We start from the raw sequence: 20,939 nt of genomic DNA on the forward strand, positions 1-20,939 counted from the left end.
CTGGGGCATATGGTTTCCAGCAAGTCCCAAACTCTCTAAAAGTTAGTTTTCTTGTCTCTAAAACGAAGACATTTGATTCTTTTCATTTCTCTGCAGATGCTGAAGTTCTGTGATTTTTATGTTCTTATTAAGAGTAGCATTCTTGTTCCAATTTTAAACTTCACTAACAAAATCAAAGAACTATAAAAAAAGACCCGGAAAGTCTTTCTGAAATTACTCACTATGCTTAGACCAGACAGTCTAACCTTAATGAACCAAGATTTGACCCATTAATGTTAGACTCTGTGGAAATACAAAAGATATAAATAATACATGGTTCTTCCCTTAAGGAATTTTGGTCTAGCTGACAATCAAAACTAATGTACATTAAAAAAATTACTAGTTGACTAGGATACAGTCAGCCAAATAGAATGTAGAAAATTCCATAGGACACAATGACCCAATTTCTTTAACAACTAGTAGTGTAAAAACAAGAGAGGAGGGAATCTGTTATCTATTAAAAGAACTTAAGATGCATAAAAAGCAACTATGAGGAGAGGGGTTGGGGAAAGCGTATGTGAAACTTGGTTCAAATGAACTGATGTAAAGGGGTAGTTGAAGCAAATTGAAAATAGATTGGCTATTAGATACTATTAGTTAGTATCTGTTAGTTTTTTTAGAAGTGATAATGGTATTATGGTTAGATTTAAAAAAGAAAAAAACTCTTTATCTGTTAGATTCATCCTGGTAGATGAATTTGTAAGAGCAGATGAATAGGTTAGATGCAGTTGTTTACAGCATATCATTGATAGTTGTTAAAGCTAAGTGATTGGTTCATAGGAGTTCATTGTACTTACTTTTTTACTACTTCTCTGTATGTTTGAAATTTTCTAACAGAAAAGGTTTAATTTTTTTCTGGTTGATGAAGCACTGACTTACTTTGTAGTTATGTACTATAAATAGTACAGTCATTGTTCAATAAAGCTCAGTGTGGCATGGCCTAAACAGAGTACTGTCACTTCTGGAAGGGACTTTAGAAGGGAGCATTAGGTCAAATTCCCTCACTGCACAAATTGAGAAACTGAAGCACCCGAATGGGAAGTGACTTGCCTAAGGCCACATTGCTAGTTAGTGACTGAGCCACTGTTGCAATTAGATCTCCTAATTTCCAGATTCTTAGTTTATTCTACTTTTCTTAATCTTCAAAGTTTTCCTTTCTCTTTTTTAAAATGAGGCTTTAAAGTGTTTGTGAATTTGAAATAAAATAAGTGTTGCATACAGTGCTAACTTTGTCTTATTCATTTTCTTCAGAATCTGGCCAACCTATTTGTGGAAATGGGATGGTAGAACAAGGTGAAGAATGTGATTGTGGTTATAGTGACCAGTGTAAAGACGAGTGCTGCTACGATGCAAATCAGCCGGAGGGGAAAAAATGCAAGCTGAAACCTGGAAAGCAGTGCAGGTACCTTGTTAATTCCAGTAATGTTAATGCTCCTATGAAGTCACTTGAATGTAGTTCATGAAAGTTGCTCAGTCATGTCTGGCTCTTTGCGACCCCATGGACTAAACAGTCCATTCTCTAGGCTAGAATACTGGAGTAGGTAGCTGTTCCCCTTCTCCAGTCGGTCTCCCAACCCAGGGATCAAACCCAGGTCTCCCAAATTGCAGGCGGATTCTTCATCAGCTGAGCCACCAGGGAAACCCAAGAATACTGGAGTGGGTAGCCTATCCCTTCTACAGGGAATCTTCCTGACCCAGGAATTGAAATGGGGTTGCCTACATTGCCAGCTTATTTTTTACCAGCTGAGCTACCAGGGATGCCTGAAAGTAGTTATGTCATATTTAAAACCAGATTAAAAAAGAAGAAACTCTATTAAGAGATGTATGTGGTTTTGGAACTTTGTTATTTGTTTTATTTTTCTGGAATAGGATTATTTAGTGCACCTTTGCTGGCAGATTGAGCTACTTAATAATTACAATTTTTGTGGTGGGTGTTAAAGACATGCAAAGGATGCTCAGTTCAGTTCAGTCGCTCAGTCGTGTCCGACTCTTTGCCACCCCATGAACTACAGCACACCAGGCCTCCCTGTCCATCACCAACTCCCAGAGTCCACCCAAACCCATGTCCATTGAGTTGGTGATGCCATCCAGGTATCTCACCCTCTGTTGTCCCCCTCTCCTCTGGCCCTCAATCTTTGCCAGCATCAGGGTCTTTTCAAATGAGTCAGCTCTTTGCATCAGGTGCCCAAAGTATTGGAGTTTCAACTTCAACATCAGTTGAATGATGTTTCATTTCCTTCCAAATAAAACCTAGGACTGATCTCCTTTAGGATGGACTGTTTGGACCTCCTTGCAGTCCAAGGGACTCTCAAGAGTCTTCTCCAACACCACAGTTCAAAAGCATCAATTCTTCAGTGCTCAGCTTTCTTTATAGTCCAACTCTCACATTCATACATGATCACTGGAAAAACCATAGCCTTGACTAGACGGATCTTTGTTGACAAAGTAATGTCTCTGCTTTTTATTATGCTGTTTAGGTTGGTCATAACTTTCCTTCCAAGGAGTAAGCCTCTTTTAATTTCGTGGCTGCAGTCACCATCTGCAGGGATTTTAGAGCCCCCCAAATAAAATCTTTCACTGTTTCCATGGTTTCCCCATCTATTTGCCATGAAGTGATGGGATCGGATGCCATGATCTTAGTTTTCTGAATGTTGAGCTTTTAAGCCAACTTTTTCACTCTCCTCTTTCACTTTCATCAAGAGGCTCTTTAGTTCTTCACTTTCTGCCATAAGGATGGTATCATCTGCATTTCTGAGGTTATTAGTATTTCTCCCAGCAATCTTGATTCCAGCTTGTGCTTCCTTCAGCCCAGCATTTCTCATGATGTACTCTGCATATAAGTTAAATAAGCAGCTCAGTAAAATACATATTATTTAGTTTATAACATTAAAAATGTGACTTTCATAAGTATTTTTAGAATTTTAGTTTTAAATATTTAGGTAATATGGATTCCACACATTCTTGTAACTTGGTGTCATACAATTTATTTCACTTCTCAAATTATTCTGGTAGTGATAAATATAAGCAATAGAATATTATTTGTGCAGTACTTTTAAAATGGATGTTCTGTGTATCCTAATTTGATTTTAATGTGTAAATGTGAGAAAAAATGATAAATTGACTAATGTGTGATATATCTATGAAAAACTGATGACTTGCCTAGTATTTAACCCATTTTCCATTGTAACCTTTTACTAAAGGCAAATAGAATAAGAATGCTGAATATAGTATGCCTTCATTATAAAAACAAGATTCTTCATCATTTTTCTGTGACTATTAGAATGTTAAAATTTAGTAACCTCTTGTTCCAATAAGAGTTGTATAACAGTAACATACTTAACATTTAAAAGATAATATTTATTATTTAAAAATTAAGACTGTATCTATTGTATAGGAAATGTCCTAGTGGGATTTTCTTTACTCAGCTCAGTACTTCTTTTAGTCCAAGTCAAGGTCCCTGTTGTACAGCACATTGTGCATTCAAGTCAAAAACTGAAAAGTGTCGGGATGATTCAGACTGTGCAAAAGAAGGAATATGTAATGGTATCACAGCTCTCTGCCCAGCCTCTGATCCTAAACCGAACTTCACAGACTGTAATAGACATACGCAAGTGTGCATTAATGGGGTAAGCATTTGATTTGTTTTTCATTTAATTTTATGAAATCTTTTTCAGAATACTTAAAACCTCACAGTTAAAGTAATTCATCTCAGTCCCAGTTTCAGCATCCGTATCTATTTCCCCACAAAGCTGTGACTGCATTATGTGGCATAAGTGCCTGGTGGCATTCGATTTGTTATTGACTTGTCTTTCAACTTTCTACTGCGTGTGTTTGATACTCTAGAGAAAAATAGTTATGTAACTAGGCATGTAACTTTGTACTGCTTTTAAGTTTTATAAATTAATATTTTAGTACCCTAAATAAAAGGACTCTTGATTATTTCCTCTGCCTTTGAGGCCTTTAAAGCTTTCTTGGCTAAACAATCACTTTCCTCTACATGAGGAGCTTTTGATTTTTCTCTTCTTATAAAGGAGCCATAATAACCAACATAAAGTGGATGTTCATCTAATCACCTCTGTTTGTGTTTTGTCTAGATTTTTGTTACCATTTTTTTAAGATTTACTATCTTATTTGCACTTGCTCTTTTTAAGATGTGTTTATATGGTCCATTTCTGATTCTAATCTGTGCTCCCACCACCTCTTGTATTTTTACTTAATTATTTTAGCATTGGAGGCATCTGTCTGTTACTGGGAACAAGAGGTTTGACTGTATAGGGTTTAAATAATTGGTCTTTTATTTTTCTTTCAGCAATGTGCAGGTTCTATCTGTGAGAAACATGGCTTGGAGGAGTGTACCTGTGCCAGTTCTGATGGCAAAGATGATAAGGAATTATGCCATGTCTGCTGTATGAAGAAGAGTAAGGCTTTGAAAATGCACGAGTATAAAATCTGTTTGAAAAACCTTATTTTCTCCTAAATGTTAAGTGTTAAACTTTGGTATACAGTTGGGACAGATAATTTCCAGCTGAACTGATTCTCTTGAGAAATATTTAAATGTAGTATAGCATTGTGTTTCCAGTTTTGTGGTCCCTACAGTGTTTTTAACATGATGAACTAGACGAAACCTGCCAATGTTTTTGCAATAATTAATATATGCACTGTTAGAAGGATTTTAAGCCATTGTAGGCTCTAAGTCAAAAGAGTTGCTGGTTGTTTATGTTGTGATATTTAAGTAAGGGTATTATCCAGTCTAACTAATGAAAGCCTATGTAGCATGTCACAATGATGATTTTAGGCAGTTTCTCCCTTTTTCCCAGCTAGCCCAATAGAGAATCTGATCTTCAGCTTATATTGGGCACTTCTTTTACAGTGGAGCCATCAACTTGTGCCAGTACAGGGTCTGTGCAGTGGAACAAGTACTTCCTTGGTCGAACTATCACCCTGCAACCTGGATCCCCATGCAATGATTTTAGAGGCTACTGTGATGTTTTCATGCGGTGCAGATTAGTAGATGCTGATGGTCCTCTAGCGAGGCTTAAAAAAGCAATTTTCAGTCCAGAGCTCTATGAAAACATAGCTGAATGGATTGTGGTAAGTATAGTTTTTATTTCTAAAGAAACCTTATCTTAAAATGATTTGATCATAATTTTACTTGGTTAGAGGTCACCAGTGTTATTAGAAAATACTTATTTCCTGTTTATACTGGAATTATAGTTGACCCTTGAACAACATGGGTTTGAACTGCATGGGTCCACTGACAAGTGGCTATTTTTCACTAGTAAATAGGATGCTAGTACACAATCTGAAGCTGGTTAAATCTGCAGATATGGAGGAACCATGGATATAAAGGAACTATGGATGTGGTGGACCAACTGTGATTAACCTGTCTCCTTCAAGGGTCAGCTGTACTTTATCTGAAGAATGAGTTTTAAAGTTCAAATAGCCCTGAGCTTTATTTTCTTCTAAAGCAGTGAGAAACACACTTACATGTGTATCATTCATAGATTTGGTTGGGAGGTGATGGGAGTCATTCTGTTGTACTCTGCTTCCTGGTTCATGTCTTGGATGCGTTACCTCCACCTTTGGGCCATTTGATTAGAGTATTGTCGTAAAATTTCTTGAAGTTGATTTTGGAAAGCCCTACTTGCATTTTATACTTCTCCCTTGTCTCAGTATGACAGATAGCCAGCTTTGGGTTCTGCCTTGCTGAACAGGAGAGATGAAAAATTTTCTGAAGATGTTTTCTGATGTTTCAGTGTAATTTCTGGATCTTCATCTTGTCCATAATAGGAAATGTTGAACAGGGCAAGATCAGATACAGAGCCTTTTGCAGATTTATTAATGACTATGGATGTTCATTCAACTTAAATCTAGTGAACTATGTTATTTTTAAGCCACATTTCCCCCAGTTGTATAAATGTTGAATTACCTGAAATTTTTGAAAAAGATCACTGAGAATGACTATCTTAAGTCGTTTAAGTATTTCTAAGTGTTTACATTTAGGGAACAGTAGGAAATTTGCAAGTGATGTGTTTGAGAGTGTGCTATGCCTGAACTGAATAAGTCTGCTTTGGAAATTGACTCCTCACCCTTCCCAAATTATTTTTTACATTTTTAAAAATGAGGATGGCTTAAAAGCACACACAACAATAGCCCTCTGTCTGGGTTGTCAGTCCTTTTGGGTACTATTGTAGTAAAACTCTACAATAAGACTTTTGGAATTATCTCTAGGATTAAAATGGTGTTTATTATATATAGGAAGAATAATACTTTGCATGTTAGAATATGCAATTTTTAGATGTGTAATGAGTGAATAGTGGGAGGACTGTTGAAGTTGGATTTAGGAGACCTAGGTTTTAATCCAGATAATTGGGTCTCCTTAAAACATTGTATGTGACTCATTATTGTACCCCTGTGTTGGGTGTATAGTGTATTCAGAAAGTATCTGTTAAACTAAAGATGCCTTCTGGCTCTGTGCTAAAGTGAACTGAGTATAGGCTTGGGAATTACACAGGATTCAGGTCACCCATCTTACATTTGACAATTCTGTGATTTCAACTAACTTACATTTCTTGGCCCCCTTACTTATTTCCCTGTTTTCAAATCAAATCCAGTTCCTATTTTCTTTTTTTCTGATTATCTCTAATAAGAAAAAGTTGAGATCTGGTATACTTGTCTACAATGGGAAACAGTATGTTCAAAGAAAAAAAAAAAATCTGATAATTGGAATCTCAGGGTTATGTTCTGCTGAGTTCATGTTGTGCCATAAACTCAGGCATATTTTAGGTTTTCTAGACGGTAAATCATATCACCTAGAAATATTTTTTTCATTTTTCTCCATTGTATCTAATTTTGACTCATTTAGAATTTCAAAAACTCATTTATTCCTATTTTAAAATGTTTACTAGAAATGATCTTTTTAGTTAAAGTGTTTTTAAGATCTTTTTTTCATATTTTAGTTTTGAGGATTTTGTGAAATGCTTCTTGCAATGGATTCTAGCAATGTGAAGTCTTTTCTTATGCTGTGGAGCTGATTAATCAGGCACTTTTAGGTTTATGCAAGTTTGCCTTAAGTAAGTATAGAATAGCAATGTTGATATCCACATGCCACCCTTTTGAAGAGCGTGGTCCGTAATACCCGAGTACCATTAGGCTGTTGGTGCATTTGTGGGCATTAATCAGGTCAAACAGTAAGATAAACAACAGCCAGTTTCTTATGAATTATTTGCCATATTTGTGTTATTTGTAGAGTTCAGTTGCATGGCAGAGTTTGTTTTGTTATATTAATAGCTGTGCTTTGGTCTTTCATCATGTATAAGGTATGTCCGTCTAGTTAGTAATGTAGGTTATTAGTTTGCTGTGGTGTAAGAAGCAATGAAAGGAATGATGAGTTAGTTTCACTGACTTTCCTTTCCACTGATACCTGGTGGCTTTTTTGTCTCCTTTCCATGGTATCCTGTGGTGGCATTTTCCCTCTTGAAGGTAGAGTGGGAAGAACCATAACAGTTTAATAGTTTAGGGTATGAGTTACCGCCTGCTACTAGCACCAAAGAAATTATGTTAAAAAGACATTTTCTTTTCTGGGGAAAAGTTGTTCTTGATAGTAACGTTTGAATAAAGTAGGCTGAGTGTCTACTGTGTGTCTGGCCAGGAGATAATGATAAACATCCTTTAGATTTATCAGAGAGTTACCTAGTTCATGAAAAGTTGGAGAAAATTCACCAGGAAATCTGTTAAGACCCTGTATCACTGTCTCTTTTTCTTTAAATAGGTGCATTGGTAATTCTTTTTTGTTTTCTTCCATAATTCACATTTTCTGCATCTTTTGTGTTAGATCTGACATAGAAAACCATCTTTGACCTTGATTTTTTTAGTTTTATTGGTGTGTTTCCCCCACACTTTAAGATAATTGCCTGTTGGTGGCTTTTTTCTTTTTAATTTGTTCAGATTTATCAGAAGTTTATCTTTTCATTATTATTTTTGACAAACATCAAATGTGTTTCTCATTTTTGAATTAATTTCTTATTTTTCTGTAATTTTATGAACCTGAGTATTAAGTATATGGTATTCTTTATGAAAGATTTAGAGCAGTGTTTCCATGTGTTTTACGAAACATTATGCGGTTGGTTGTCAAATGAACCTGGAAAATATTGCATATTATGGTTCCCATCTTGGAGATTTGTGATAATATTGTGAGACATCCTGCAGTAAGAAATCTTTTTAACTTCGTTTTCCACACTTACCTGACTTTTATTCATGTTGTACATGAGAATCATCTAACAACGTAGACCAGTTACATCAGAATCTCTTGGAACAGAGCCTAAGTGTTTGGGTCATTTCAAAGCTCCCAGCACTCAATTTTGATGAGTAGCTGGAATTGAGAACCAATCATTCATGTAGAGCAGAGGTTGGCAAACTATGGCTCATGAGCCAAATTCAGCCCACGGCCTATTTTTATATGGCTCACAAAGTAAGAATGGTTTCACATTTTTAAGTAGTTGAAAAAAATGAGAATAATATTCGTTTGAAAATTACATGAAATTCATATTTCAGTGTCCATAAATAATGATTTATCAGAACATGGCCACACTGATTCAGTTACATATTGCTTATGGCAGCTTTTGCACTTAGAGACTGCATGGCATCACAAAGCCTAAAATATTTGTCTGGTCTTTGATAGGAAATGTTTGCTAAGCCTGATCTAGACTAATGGATGTCAAAAGTGTAGTCCCCTGACCAGCAGCATCAGCATCACCTGGGAACTGGATAAAAATGCAAATATGATCAGGTCCCACCTGGACCCGCTGAGTCAGTAGGTGATGATGCATGCTAAAGTTTGGGAACCATTTTTACAGTCTCTGCAATATAATGACTCCTTTTAAAGAGACTTGTAACAGAAATTTTCTACTTTTCAACACAGCAAATCCTGCTGTGTTGAAAGTGGAAGGTGGTTGTGGACCTTTAGAGTCCTTCATTGCCTGATAGAACAGGCCTCAGGGACATCACTATTGAAACCTTAACAACAAAGATGCATTGTTGTCACAGGGCTTATTTAGCATATGATAAGCAGTCAGTATGCATTTGCTAGATGAATGAATGTCATGATTTATATGGAATAGAAAAATTGTACATATTATTGTAATTTTAAGTTATAATATTTTCGGATTTCAGTCAGTGGTATTTTAACTGCTTGCCCAGGCTGAGTTTAAAATAACAGGAAGATCAGTAGCCAGTTCCCTTCCGCTTGGCAGATTGGTGTGAGGAGTGGTGCATGCGGTTGAAGGATAAAAGAACATTTAGTCAGAGTCTGGACAATGGCATCTTCTGAAGGATAGAAGGGAAGCTTTCTGCTCATGCAGGATGGCATAATCAGTATCATGACAAGGAACTGTGGGCCCCACATGGTCTTATGACCCACAGGAAGTCTAGAGTGAGTTTGCTGTGAGTGAGCGTTGTTAACACTGGAAATGCACTGAGAGGATTCTGTGATTGACTTTTTCTAGAGATCTTAAAAATCAGTTCAGATTATCTTATGTCTGAAGATACTTAATTGTTTGTCTTGCTCTTTCCCCCTCACAGTTTTTTGGATGAAGCCTGTTTTTTTAATTATTATCCTAGAGGTCCTTTTTGTTTATTTAGATTATTAAATAAAAAACTATCCTAATTAGAATATAATAAATTAGACTGGTAAATTTTGGCCTCTCATTTTGTCATTTTGACTCCATTTTTCTACTTTGTTTTCTTTTGGCCATATAAGTAGATGTATTGAACATCATCTGTCTGTTTCTTTTATAGGATTATTTTCTCAGACTTGATTTAGTACTTTGTTAGCCTCTAAGCTTTTTTTTTTTTTTTAACTTTTGGATGTCTTCTCTTTGTCTCTTAAGTTTCACTTAACACCCTTATATCTAGGAAAGACAAGAGCTTGGCTTATAATTTACGCTCATTAAATGCTTATTTAATGAATGACAGTTCTCTTTTATTTTAAACTAACAAGTGGGCAAATCACGATCCCTTTTTTGAAATGAAACACATAGTTTGCATTTATTAGCCTCGTTGGTATTCTTTTCCCAGATTTTATAATACCTATAAAATAGAAAACATGTAATTTAACATTTACTACTTTCTGTGAAAGTGCTGCACTCAATATGCCAGCAAATTTGGAAAACTCAGCAGTGGCCACAGGACTGGAAAAGGTCAGTTTTCATTCCAACCCCAAAGAAAGGCAATGCCAAAGAATGCTCAAACTACCGCACAATTGTACTCATCTCACACGCTAGTAAAGTAATGCTCAAACTTCTCCAAGCCAGGCTTCAGCAATATGTGAACCATGAACTTCCAGATGTTCAAGATGGTTTTAGAAAAGGCAGAGGAACCAGAGATCAAATTGCCAACATCCGCTGGATCATTTAAAAAGCAAGAGAGTTCCAGAAAAACATCTATTTCTGCTTTATTGACTATGCCAAAGCCTTTGACTATGTGGATCACAAGAAACTGTGGAAAATTCTGAAAGAGATGGGAATACCAGACCACCTGACCTGCCTCTTGAGAAATCTGTATGCAGGTCAGGAAGCAACAGTTAGAACTGGACATGGACCAACAGACTGGTTCCAAATAGGAAAAGGAGTACGTCAAGGCTGTATATTGTCACCCTGCTTATTTAACTTATATGCAGAGTACATCATGAGAAACTCTGGGCTGGAAGAAGCACAAGCTGGAATCAAGATTGCCAGGAGAAATATCAGTAACTTCTGATATGCAGATGACACCACCCTTATGGCAGAAAGTGAAGAGGAACTAAAAAGCCTCTTGATGAAAGTGAAAGTGGAGAGTGAAAAAGTTGACTTAAAGCTCAACATTCAGAAAACAAAGATCATGGCATCTGGTCCCATCACTTCATGGGAAATAGATGGGGAAACAGTGGAAACAGTGTCAGACTTTATTTTTGGGGGCTCCAAAATCACTACAGATGGTGACTGCAGCCATGAAATTAAAAGACGCTTACTCCTTGGAAGGAAAGTTATGACCAACCTAGATAGCATATTCAAAAGCAGAGACATGACTTTGCCAACAAAGGTTTGTCTAGTCAAGGCTATGGTTTTTCCAGTGGTCATGTATGGATGTGAGAGTTGGACTGTGAAGAAAGCTGAGCGCCGAAGAATTGATGCTTCTGAACTGTGGTGTTGGAGAAGACTCTTGAGAGTCCCTTGGACTGCAAGGAGATCCAACCAGTCCGTTCTGAAGGAGATCAGCCCTGGGATTTCTTTGGAAGGAATGATGCTAAAGCTGAAACTCCAGTACTTTGGCCACCTCATGCGAAGAGTTGACTTATTGGAAAAGACTCTGATGCTGGGAGGGGTTGGGGGCAGGAAGAGAAGGGGACGACAGAGGATGAGATGGCTGGATGGCATCACTGACTCGATGGATGTGAGTCTGAGTGAACTCTGGGAGTTGGTGATGGACAGGGAGGCCTGGCGTGCTGCAATTCATGGGGTCACAAAGAGTTGGACACGACTGAGTGACTAAACTGAACTGAACTGCTTTCTGATAATTCTGTTTTAAAGGAAGCATTTAAAAAATTCACTTTACCAGAGGTGGCTATATTTATTAACATTCTCAAATGCACTATTGCTTTTTTTTTTTCTTACTATCTTCTATCTATTGCAATATTCAGTTTCTGAAAAGCTACTATTATTTTCATGAAAACATCTCAAGCTTTGGGCTTTGAAGTATGTAGTTACCTGGAAGATTTTATTTTATTTTTTTATTTTTTTTAACTTTTTTTTCTTTTTTTCTTTCTTTCTTTTTTTTTTTTTTTAAATTTTTTATTCCTTTATTTCTCATGTGTTCCCCATCCTGATACCTGGAAGATTTTAGAGGAAGACCAGGAACAATGCTAGAGGGGACTGCAAATACTCAGTGACCTAGGTGCCATATTTTTGCAAATGTCTCAAAAGTCTCAGCTGGGACTTGGTCCTTTTGACCTTTTTTTCTGCCAAGTTATAACCAGTATTAAATTCAAGCTTCCTCTTTCTACTCTGCTTTTCTTACTGCCATACCACTTGCATTTCTATGTAAGACTATGTAGGTACTGAAAAACTGGTATCAGAAGAGGTACTGAACCACAATTTTTTATGTTCTGTGTTGTAAGAGCCTTTTACATTATTTGTATATGTGGGAAATCTAGATACAATAAATGAGCTGGTAGAAGTGTTCTGAAAAGTCAGTATTTGGAGTAATGATTCACATGTTAATACCTAGTCCAATGGATACTTTTTGGTAGAGTAGGTACTGAGTTTATAGAATATAAATTCAAAAAGCTCTCAGTCCAGTTTGGGATAGAGAAGGTAAGCACATAGAAACATATTTTCAGTTCTGCATCATTTTCATAGGAAATAAGAGAACCTATTTGGGGAAGGCTTCTTTATGGAGATGATGCCAAAGCTAAGTTCTAAAGGGCTAGTAGAAGTAGAGGGACAGGTAGATGGTTTATGAATAAGGAGCACCTGAAATAGTAACCAGAGTATGAACTGTTTTAAATAATTTTTTTTCACTTTTTACCTTTTGAAAAGTCTGATTATCCTTTTTTTTTTAATTGATAGAGTAATACATTGAAAAGTAAGCCTTCTTTTTACCCTTGTGCCTGGTTTTCTCAAGATGAGTTTCTTATATATTTTTCAGAAGCTTTATTTTTATAGGAAAATATAGTTTTAAAAAACAAGCCGCATTATATGTATATTGGGTTGCAGTTCATTGTATGCATAGGTTTTGTTTTTTTCTGTCTCCCACTTATTTATCTTGGAGATCTTTGGTGGGAAGCTTTTGAAGAAAAGTTTTACATAGAGGAGTGACTTAATTCCATGTTTTAAGTAACTGTAACACTGATGACCATGTGGAATGGTTTTCAGCAGCGAAGACTAGAAGGAAGGAAATGTGTTAGAGAATATAATGAATAGCAGGAATGGAAGTTGCGTCTCCTGAAACAGACCTAGCCCACCAGCCTGGAAGTAGTAGGAAGATCCTTGCCTCTTTGTGCTTTGGATTGGATCACATTTAGAAGTGATACTGCCTTTCCAGAGGATATTTGGAAATACACAGTAGTTGTCAGAGGAGCTGGGGGACTCTGATGGCATTTGATGGACGAGAGCCATGTATGCTAGACTTCCTGCATTGCTCAAAATGGTCCTTCCCACAGTGCCCGCATGTCTACACTAAGAAGCACTCATCTGCATGCTGGTCACGGGCATGTTCATTTAAAATGCAGTTGCCTGGGCCCTACACCAGCACATTGAATTGTAAATAATGTTTTCCTGGAACACAACCACACTCACCTGTTTGTTTCTTATCTATGATTGATTTTGTACTACAGTGGCAGATATGAATAGTTTTGACCGAATCATATGGCCCACAAAGCCTAAATATTTATTGTTTGGCCCTTTATAGAAAAAGTTTGCTGACCCTTGGTAGAGACAGGTAGTTCCCAGTCTTGGCCACATAATGGAATCATGTGGGCAGCTTTAACAAAATTGCTGATGTCAGGATCTACCCCCACCCTATCAGAATCTGGGATTTAGTCTGGGTAACTGAGTTTAAAAGCTTTCCAGGTAATTTAATGGGTAGCCAAGGTTGCGGATCTCTGTTATACCACAGGAAGAGTGCTTATAGCAGTACAAGCTGGTGATTTTGGTTCCTAATGTTTTTTACTAGGTCAGAGTGTCAGAGTTGCAGACAGGAAGGGTCGAAGAATGTCTTACTGCATTAAATGCCACATTTCAAAAGCCTCTGGATGCTTGGAATAGGACAAAAGCTATGTGTATAGTTCTGCATGTGACAGTAGGCAGAAATGAAAAGAGGAATGAGCCTGCACTCGAGTTGAAAGACTTAACAACAGGACTTAAACCCTGCCTTTTGATAAATAGCAGGGCCGTTATTTGAGGATGAATAAAACAGGAAGAACAACTGGATCCAATGGGAGATTTATTTAACAAGGGAAAGGGTATATTATCCTATAGACTCACAGGGAGGAGCAGTCCTCTGAAAATTATTTTCTATAGAAAGCAAAAGAAAAATTTAGGAAACTATGTGGCACTCTCAGGAGGATATTAAAAATGGCTTCTGAAAAGTAGATTGTAAACTCTGGTTCCCAAGCCACATTCGACCCAGCACATGTGTCTTGTATGGTCTACTTGTTGTTTTTAGAAATCTGAATGACTCGTCAGCATTTAAAAACAAATTTCATATAAAAATTCAGATTTGTAGCATCTCTTGAAAGATCAAATCTCTCAGCAGTAAGGCTGAATCTCATCACCCCTTACTCTCTCCTTTTTTGAACACTTCATTCCTAAAGACAATTAGGTGATGCCAAGCAGGCAAGGCATACCTGCCTGGTGAGGGGAGCTATCCTGGCACAGGGCAGGGTGCCCTGTGTGCCCTGTGGAGGGGTGACTGGTTTGGGATGTCAGAGTGTAAGTGTTGAGAGGAAATTTGTCTGCTTAGGAAGGGCAGTTCTAAGAGAAACTGGGGCTCCTTGGAGAAATGGCTGATTCCAGGGCTGGGGCAGGGAAAGAACAAGATGGATCTGGAACTCCTCATGCCAGCTTCAGTGCTCAGAGAATGGTCAGGACAGGCCTAAAAGATATAATAATAATGATAGTAATGGATTATAACCCATTCAGGAAAATAGGAAGCCGAGAGGGAATAAACAAATGAACAAATGAATAAATTGTAAGTTTTATAAGGAATAGAATATTTACATAGTTCTAAATTATGTCTATATGAAATACTCATTGACTGCAAAAGAGTAGAGTATCTTTTTGGTAAAGGTTGGCAGTTTACACCTTGATGAAGTGGTCAAGTAAACCATCTTCAGTAATGAGATCAAAGTCGTGTGTCACATGATCATAAAGCATCATTTCTGAGATACTCTAACTAAAAGATGTGTGACCTGAATCTAATAATGAAGAAACATCTGAGAAACCCAAATTGAGGGACATTCCATTGCAAAATAACTGATCTGTAATCCTCAAAAGTGTCCAAGTTATATAAACTGGAAAGACTGGATTATTTCCAGATTGCAGGAGACTAAAGAAACACAACTGCTAAAGGCAACATGGGTCTGAATTGGATGGTATTGGGACAAATGGCAAAACTTGAATGAGTCAGTCTGAGGATTTAATGGTACTAATGTAACAATACCAGTTTCCTGATTTTGATGATTATATTGTGATTATCTAGGAAAAACACCCATAGATTGTAGAAACTATGTGTTGAATTGTTCAAGTGTAATAGGACATCATGGAAGCAGCTTACTCTTAGATGGTTCTAGATTTTAAAAACTTCTTTGTATTGTACTTGGAACTTTTCTGTAAGTTTGGGGGTCTTTCAAAATTAATCACATTTATATATATGTATAAATTTATACACATGGCTTTACACACATGGGGAAAGTGGGTGGCTTGGGGTGTTTCGCCACAGCATTCATTTTTCTTTTAGCTTTTATTTCTTTAACTGTGTTGTCACTACTGGATAAAGAAAACAGTCTGGAAGTAGTAGCCTGTTTGTTGTAAGGCCCTAGATCATAGAAACTCTTCTTAAATGTGAGTTTTATTGGCAAAATGAGCAATAACTATGTATGCGTTTTAATAATATAAGGTTCATAGTTTTCTAATTGTTAAACTATTTTGTATGGTGTTTATTATATGCTATCTTAAGACAAAATTTGAATATTTTGAATTGCAAAATAGATTTAGGATTTATTAAGAATGGCAGCATAATTTTTCTATAAATTATGCCAGTAATTTTTGAAGTTTTTTTGTTTGGCAAATTGATCTAATATGATTTAAGTTGGAAGTGAAATTTTAGTACCTTCTCAGAGAGAAACTTTGCCTGCCTCAAGCATGTGTGTATACTTCCAGTTTTCATGTTAAAGAAGGCAGTTAACCTTTAAATAAATGAATATATACGTTATATATATATATATATATAATGAAAACTAAGATAGATTGTATAAAAATAATTTAATAATGGTAGTCTGAGACTAGAGTTCCTTATGAAATAGAGAAACAGGAAAGAGGGGCCTCAAAAAAGATAGAATTTCAGTCTTAGCTTTGATGATTAGAAAAATTTATAGGTTAAAGAATATTTTTAAAATCTAGTAGAATTTAAAGCAAGCTATATATCTTCTAAGTCACTGGAGAGTAACTGGAATGAAAATAAGACTGAGTGGTTTCCTCTGGGAAGTGAAATTATGGGTGATTTTTCTTTCCTCCTTTGTACTTTTTTATATTTAAAGAAATTTTTATATATGTGCTTTTATGTGGTAGCTATCAACTCCCAATGAACAAATGTGGTTTAAAAATTAAAATGTAATATATCCTATTATATATTTTATATAATACAAAATATTCTAAAATATTTTATAGTTTTTTCATTGGAAAAATCTTTTTATTTCTAGGCTTACTGGTGGGCAGTATTACTTATGGGAATTGCCCTGATCATGTTAATGGCTGGTTTTATTAAGATATGCAGTGTACACACTCCAAGTAGTAATCCAAAGTTGCCTCCTCCTAAACCTCTTCCAGGTAAGACAGTTTGAGCAAGGTGTATGTTTTTATTACTCAGAACCATTCAGCAAGTAGAACTGAATTTTAAAGGAGTCTTTAGTAGTTGATTTATAGTACTTTCTCCTTGAGAATGGGATTACTAGATGGATTATTTAGTTGATTTTTAAGTGTTTTCTTTTTTTTTCCCCCCCAATCAATGCAGGCTAGCTTATGGCTGCTGATTTAATGCTAATATATCCTTTAAAAAAAAAAAAATAGTAAAATCTTCCCTTTTTGGTTTTATTATGATAGACCACTTTTAAATGATTGGTCTTTCTAATAGCTATGCTTCAGTTATGGGTTTTGTGTTCATGCTCCTGAAATATATTCTGGCACATAAACTTATTTTCCCAAGGGAAAAATACGGATTTCTCTTGTGGGGACGTACAGATTCCAGTCTGTGGGAGAGTCTTAGGGTAGAGGCTTCAGTTACCAAACAACTGTAGTTATTCTCCATCTCTGAAAACAACTCCTAAGGTTTTGTCTCCATCCTTTAGCTCTCAGGGAGCCAGGGCTGGGAGGAGATGAGAGATGGGAAAGACCTTTATATGAGAGACCCTGGAGAAGGGAAAGGCTACCCACTCCAGTATTCTGGCCTGGAGAATTCCATGGACTGTATAGTCCATGGGGTCACAAAGAGTTGAACATGACTGAGTGACTTTTCATTTCATTTCATGGATTTGGAGAAGGGTAAGAAATCCACTTACCAGATTATTTAGGCCCTGTCTATTTCTCCCTCCCCCTCCCCAGGCTGGGTGTCCCCTTCCACCCTTTCTTCAGGACCCTTGGACTCTGTTCTTGTATGTTCAAGGGCAGGCACTGTCCCAGGATTCCCTCTCCTGCCTCCCACTCACTTCGCCTCTTGAAGCCTCTTGCCTCAGGCCAAATCCACTGCCCTACATAAAAGTTGTTTAAAACTAGGGCTTTCTTATAATTTTCCCTCAGTTGTTCTCCTGTATTTCCCTATCTTAAGGTAAGAGACTTCAGTAGTCATGCTGGGACAGTATCTTGGAGGGAAGCAGAAATTTGATTTTGATGTCATTGCTTTTCAAATTACTGCTTTAGCAGTCAGGAACTTTTGTCAATTTCTTAGGGATTTCCAAGGGCCACGTGACACTTTTTAACTACACTACCAGTTCATTTTATTGAATGAGACTACATTATTCTCATTCAATGAAAATTCTTTTACTTAATTTCATTTTAAGAAAATGCCAGCTCTTAACTGCTATTTATTGAACCCTCACAAAAGATGTTGAGCACTTTTACATGAATTATCATATAATCCTCACAACAGACTATATGAGTTAGTTAATTATCTCTGTTGTACAGACTAATCATCTGAGCTTCAGAGAGGTTAAGTCATTTGCTCAAAGATACCCAGCAGTTTGTTCCTCATGCAGTCTGTCCTCAGAATCCATATTAATCTGATAGTTGTAGCTTTTTAGCAATTGTAATGTGGCTAGTCTCAGTTGAGATGTATTGTAAATATTAAATGCCTACCAAACTCTGGCTTCCCTGGTGGCTCAGACGGTTAAGTGTCAAACTCTGAAGAATTAGTATTTTTAAGATGAAATATTTTATTAATAATTATTAATATTTTGGCTATATTGGGTTAATGAAATGAAAATATTATTGAAATTATTTTACCTGTCTCTGTTTTATTTTTTACATTATGGCTACCAGAAAATAGAAAATGATGTATGCGGCTCATACTGTATTTGTTTTGGACAGAGCTGGTCTAGAACCTCTTTTTTTATTGAAATGGCAGCTTTGTCTTTAAAAGATTGAAAAGCTCATGATAAACCTCTTTTGCTTTGTGACCCACAGGCACTTTAAAGAGGAGAAGACCTCCCCAGCCCATTCAACAGCCCCAGCGTCAGAGGCCCCGGGAGAGTTATCAGATGGGACACATGAGACGTTAACTCAGCTTTTGCCTTGGTTCTTCCTAGTGCCTACAATGGGAAAACTTCACTCCAAAGAGAAACCTATTAAATCATCATCCCCAAATGAAACCCTCACAAATAACAGTAGAAGAAAAAAAATGGCAAGAGATCATTTCCTCAGATCAGGTGGAATTACTTAAATTTTAAAGCCTGAAAATTCCAATTTGGGGGTGGGATGTGAAAAAAAAAGAAACCCCATTTTCTTATAGACAGATATTTTTAACCTAATGGCACAAAGTCTTAGAATATTATTATGTGCCCCGTGTTCCCTGTTCTTCGTTGCTGCATTTTCTTCACTTGCAGGCAAACTTGGCTCTCGATAAACTTTTATCACAAATTTAAATATATATATATTTTTTTCAACTGCCAATCAAGGCTAGGAGGCTCGACCACCTCAACATTGGAGACATCACTTGCCAATGTACATACCTTGTTATATGCAGACATGTTATTTCTTACGTACACTGTACTTCTGTGTGCAATTGTAAACAGAAATTGCAATATGGATGTTTCTTTGTATTATAAAATTTTTTCCGCTCTTAATGAAAAATTACTGTTAATTGACATACTCAGGATAACAGAGAATGGTGGTATTCAGTGGTCCAGGATTCTGTCATGCTTTACATGGGCAGTTATGAGAAGAGAATCAGTTTACCTTTTCCTCATGATGGAGTTGGTTCTGATATTCATTTTGTTTTATCAAATGGCTGCTAAGAGCACAGGATTGACGACGCTGAAGAACACAGTTAAGTGTTGTGAAAACTGGACATATGCAGCATACTACTACTTCAGACTTAGTTCTTTATGTAAATGTCTGATTTCTGCTTACTTATTTTAAACTTTCTAATTCAATTCCATTTTTGAATTGATAGGTGAAATTTTTATTCATGTTGGTAGCAGTTAGGTCAATGAAATGATTCTTTTTATTTGCAGCCTCTTATTTGTATGTTAATTATGTTTTGGGTTTTGTCCGATATGGAAAAGAAAAGCTGTGTGTCTGTTTTATCAAGATATTTGAACAGAGTTTTCAGCATATCATGATCATTGGTAACCACTAAAGAGGAGTGATTTGCTCAACTAGTAGTTAAAATTGTAGATAGGCCTTCCGACACTTTTTTTCCCTAAGATATTTTATCAGCAATGAAGGTGAAACAGCACAATGTCCCATTCCAAATTTATTTTTTAAACAGGTGTAAATAATTGGCTTTTTAAAGAAAGAAGTCAAAAGCGTTTAATGTATTAACAGGCTTATTGCTATGCAGGAATGGAAGGGGGCATTACAAAAAAAACTTTAAGCTTGTGACATATTTATTGCTTGTTTTCCAACTACATCATGTTAAATTAGAAGTAAACAGCTATGATTTTCCTGGCTTCACATAGGAGGCAAATTTAGGCAAAGTTGAAATGATTTGTGTTTGGCTTTTTTTTTTTCCTTTTTTTCTTAAGAGTATAAGGTTTACACAATCATTCTCATAATGTGACGCAAGCCAGCAAGGCCAAAAATGCTAGAGAAAATAATGGGATCTCTTCCTTGTAAACTTGTACAGTATGTGGTGACTTTTTTCAAAATACAGCTTTTTGTACATGATTTAGAGACAAATTTTGTACATGAAACCCCAGATAGACTATAAATAATTCTAAACAAACAAGTAGGTAGATATGTATGTAATTGCTTTTAAATCATTTAAATGCCTTTGTTTTTGGACTGTGCAAAGGTTGGAAGTGGGTTTGCATTTCTAAAATGGTGACTTTTACTCCGCCAGAGTTCTTAGTAACTTCTTGAGTGTGCTAGACTTTGAACATGTACATTTTTTGCTTGAAATGTTATCCTGTGGTAGGGTTTTGGCAGGTGTACAACTGCCCTATTTTATTTTGAGTCTAAGTTAAATGTTTTCTGAAAAGAGATACGTGCACTGAACTCTCTCCACTCCAAATCAAGATGTGGTAAAACAAGAGGATCGAGACAAGTGAGATCTAATACTACTGTCAGTTTAATGTCCACTGTGTTTTATACAGTATCTTTTTGTTCACTTTGGAAATTTTTACTAAAAATTGCAAAAAATAAAGTATTGTGCAAAGATGTAAGGTTTTTTGAAACTTGAAATGCATTAATAAATAGACTTGATGAAATCAACTTGAAGGTTTCATACTCTTTGAACTTTGAGAACTATCAAAAGAAGCGTCCCGCAAGGCCGCCTTTCCTTCCTAAATGAAAGAGATGGTTAAGCAGAAAGGGAATTGCCTCTTCCCACACAAGTATAGATATCTTTATTCTTAGTTAGGACTCCATGTAAAAATTTTTGTGATTAGATCTCTTTCTATACACAGTGAACATTTGAAAAACATTTAACTAATC

General features: G+C 36.3%; 1 protein-coding gene across 3 annotated transcripts in view; it reads left to right on the forward strand.

The window, feature by feature from the left end:
* ADAM10 (ADAM metallopeptidase domain 10) overlaps positions 1 to 20,717 on the forward strand; it is a 143,587-nt gene extending 122,870 nt beyond the window's left edge. For all 3 annotated transcript variants that reach the window (XM_027553890.1, XM_027553891.1, XM_027553892.1), the window contains 6 exons: positions 1,291 to 1,441; positions 3,482 to 3,665; positions 4,349 to 4,457; positions 4,910 to 5,130; positions 16,493 to 16,619; positions 18,468 to 20,717. In XM_027553890.1, coding sequence (XP_027409691.1) covers positions 1,291 to 1,441; positions 3,482 to 3,665; positions 4,349 to 4,457; positions 4,910 to 5,130; positions 16,493 to 16,619; positions 18,468 to 18,562 — 887 coding nt within the window. In that variant the 3' untranslated portion in view covers positions 18,563 to 20,717. The remainder of the gene's footprint in view (positions 1 to 1,290; positions 1,442 to 3,481; positions 3,666 to 4,348; positions 4,458 to 4,909; positions 5,131 to 16,492; positions 16,620 to 18,467) is intronic.
* Positions 20,718 to 20,939: the final 222 nt, after the last annotated feature.

This window comes from Bos indicus x Bos taurus, chromosome 10 (assembly GCF_003369695.1).
Source record: "Bos indicus x Bos taurus breed Angus x Brahman F1 hybrid chromosome 10, Bos_hybrid_MaternalHap_v2.0, whole genome shotgun sequence".
Classification (NCBI taxonomy): domain Eukaryota; kingdom Metazoa; phylum Chordata; class Mammalia; order Artiodactyla; family Bovidae; genus Bos; species Bos indicus x Bos taurus.